This window comes from Choloepus didactylus, chromosome 6, assembly GCF_015220235.1.
Source record: "Choloepus didactylus isolate mChoDid1 chromosome 6, mChoDid1.pri, whole genome shotgun sequence".
Classification (NCBI taxonomy): Eukaryota; Metazoa; Chordata; class Mammalia; order Pilosa; family Megalonychidae; genus Choloepus; species Choloepus didactylus.
In genome coordinates, this window is record NC_051312.1 from 21,737,403 (window position 1) to 21,740,906 (window position 3,504).

Consider the following 3,504-nt stretch of genomic DNA (forward strand, 5'->3'; position numbering starts at 1 on the left):
AAAATTTTAAAATTCACACACACACAGTATCAGAAGAAAGTAATTTCTTCAATAGGTTAATCAGTAGAGTCAATACACATGAGAAAAGAATGAGTGAAACTAAAGATAAGCCAATAGGAATTAACCAAACAGAAAGTTAAAGACAAAACAAAGAGTGGGAAACAATTATCCAACAGGTGTGGGACAGTATCAAACATTTTAATGTACATGTAGTTAGTATTCTACTAGAATAGAGAGGGAATAGAATAGAAAATATTTAAAGAGATGATTTCCAACACTTTTCCAAAAATAAGGAAAACATCAAATAATAGGGCCCTCCCAGGATGGATAAATACAAAGAACAAATCAACAAACCATAAAACACATCTAGATTTATCAGACTTACTGCTGAAAAACAAAGGTAAGTATGCAATTATGAAGGTAGTCAGGGAAAATACATATCACTACATAAGACAAAACATAGTTATTAAAAAAGACTTGCTATCTATAATGATACAAGCTGGAAGATATTGGAAAAATATATCTAAAATAGTGAAATATAAACACTCATTCCAGAATTCAATACCCACTGAAAATAACCTTCAAATATAAGAAAAAAATATAGACTTTCATAGGAAAATCAACAAACAAATAAACACACAAACAGAAATACTATTTTGCCCACAGATTATCCTTTAAATATGATCCAGTCAGATATATTATAGCAGAAGGACAACTGGGTCTAAACATTGATATAAATGGACTGAAAATATAAAAATGAAGCTAAATATATCAAATATTGATTTTTATATTTTAATTGCTTTAAAAATAATTACTTAGGTTGATGTATCACTGGGATTAAGCCATGTAGAAAAGTGAAATTTATGACAAAAATAACACAGTAGGAAAGAACAATAGAATCTCTACTATATTATGGAACTAATGTTATAAATTACATGCTATATTATATTTGGTATCCTTTGATAAATTAAACATGCATATAATTATCATATTTTGTCATGCTCTATTTCAGTCCTATTTTCTTTATACTTATTAAAAGAGTTCAAATTTTACAATACAGAGAATTCTGCCATACAATCAGGAACAAAAGGATTTTGTCTTAAAAGTATTTCAGACCACATCTATATAAAATATGTCATGCATTGATATAAATAGCAACAAGAGGAACAATGCAAATGTCTAGTGTTTTCACATTACACAAAGATTATATTATATTTAATTAATAACATCATAAATAGTTTATTGAATATATTATAAGAGGACAGAGTAGTCTGAATTTAATTAAAACATAAGCATTTCCTGGACATATTACTGTCTGAAAATTAGAGAATCTGATGACCATGATTGTCAACAAAAACCAACAGCGTTCGGCACTTGCTGACTCTTCCTTCAGCCTCTGGGTTCCCTTCCTTGTTTTATGAGTCATTGCCTTTTCTGCCTCTTCTCTTCTTTTCTCGCTCTGCTGCTCTGCGGTGTGACGAGGTCGAATCTTCTCCCCAACCAGCCCAAGACTTTCTCCTTTTAGACGCACTGTTCTATTTTTCTCCTTTGGCTGCCACCGCCACTGCTGCACAGCTGGTGTCGGTGCCGTCCCCCCACCCACCTCTAGCCCCCACAGCCTATGACTCAGGCCGCTTTGGGTATTTCTGCTCAGGGTAACTGCATCCCTCTTTAAAAATTCCACCGAAAAGGAGAAGACGCTTTATCCGACTCTTTGGGCCATTATCTCATGGCGAGCTTCAAGTTTCAAGTGCTTGCAAAGTATCTCAAGTATATGTACATGTTCTATCTGATGCGAGATGTGTGTTTGATATGGCTGGAGAACATGGTTTCAAGATAAGCATTTTAGACAATGGTGGAGACTTCACAGGAACTGAAATTCAGTTGGAAGAGGTTAATCATGTTATCAGACCTTTATCGGATATCTACTTTCCTGAAGGATCTGGCTTTAAGATAATTTCAGAATCTGGAAGCTACTATGTGTGTTCTGCATTTACACTTGCAGTTAACATCATTGCAAAGGAAGTTGTTGAAAATGATAAATTTTCTTCTGGAGTAGGAAAAAATGGAAGCGATGATCCAGCCTGTATGTATCACGTGAATGAAGGTGACTATGGTTCTTTTTGCAAGTAAAGTGTCAGAGGACTTTAATACCATTCCAGAGGTTCACAAGAAATACAAGGAAGATGAGCTTTTGTTTACAAGCAGCCTTTGGGGTCCATCCTGTGATGAGCTTGATAAGATTGTAGAAATTTGTCTTCTTCCTGAGCTGAATGTGGGAAATTGGCTTATCTTTGCTAATATGGGAGCAGATTCTTTCCAGGAGCCATCTGCTATTAATGATTTTCAGAGACCATCTATTTATTACATGATGTTATTTAGTGACTGGTATGAGATGCAAGATGCTGGAATTCCTTCAGACACAATGATGCGCTTCTTTGTGCCTTCTTGCATTCTACTAAGTGAAGAGGACTGCTTTCCCACTGAAGCTTAATCAGGCATTAATGCTTCTTTAGATATGAAGTTGCAGGTTAAACTTGTCTGGTCAACATTCTAGCATGGAAATTTTTGAACAATCTTACTCTATTAATTTTCTTGGAAACAAAAATTATTAGTAATAGCTATTTGGGACCACATAAAATCAGCTTTCAACTATAATTCACTAGGGGTGATGAGTGATTTAGATAATATATCCAGGTTTAAACTTACCAGTTTGCCCTACCCCTAAACGTTTAAAATAAAATATGCAACAAAATGCATGACTTAGTGGAGATGAAAGCCTATTAATTGGGTTCCCCATTAAGTTGTTTACATACGAGTATACGGTTTTTATACTGATTCTTGTTAAAAAGCCTTGTAAAGTTAATGTCTTTCACCCAGATATATCAAATGTCAGTGGAAGACCATTGATATTTGTTGTTGGAGCTATATATACCCTTTCCAAGGGTAATGTGGGGTTTTATGCAAAAATGTATCTAATGAATCTGACTTCATTAGATACATTTAGTTTAGAATATATAAATTTGTGCTTTGAACTGTAGTTTAGTAATGTACAATTGCATCATAGTATTTGTTGTATTTGACCTATTGTAACCCTTGTATGATTGCAATAAAAATTTTTTTGTAGATTTTATGGTTTTTTTTTTTAGACTAAAACTTTGGGAAAGGGGCTAGCTAGCAAAGGTAGTTTTGAAATAGATGTGTATATGGACTGTTTTGAAGGTTATTTTTCTTTACAGCCCATTTAAGTTTAGTTTGCGCAGTACATTTTTCAATTATTTACTTAGTAATTTAAGTAAAATGTTTGGTAAATCACTGTGAAGTTCAGATTCATTATGGAGAGTTGATTTGCAGTAAGCATGATGTTTAACAATTTTAACACCAAAAATGTTAATCCTGCATAAACAGATTGTAATAATTTATAGGTGTTTCTGTATAGATAAAATGCATAGAGTACTTTAGCCAATCTTTGAATTACAAGTCTTTGGGCTGAAATGGAAGATT

General features: G+C 33.4%; 1 protein-coding gene across 1 annotated transcript; it reads left to right on the top strand.

Annotated features, from left to right (window-relative positions):
• The first annotated feature begins 264 nt into the window (after positions 1 to 264).
• Positions 265 to 2,494, top strand: LOC119536673 (antizyme inhibitor 1-like). The gene is given in 4 exon segments (XM_037839499.1): positions 265 to 400; positions 1,394 to 1,640; positions 1,692 to 2,121; positions 2,123 to 2,494. Coding segments are annotated over 4 exon segments (1,185 nt in total).
• Positions 2,495 to 3,504: the final 1,010 nt, after the last annotated feature.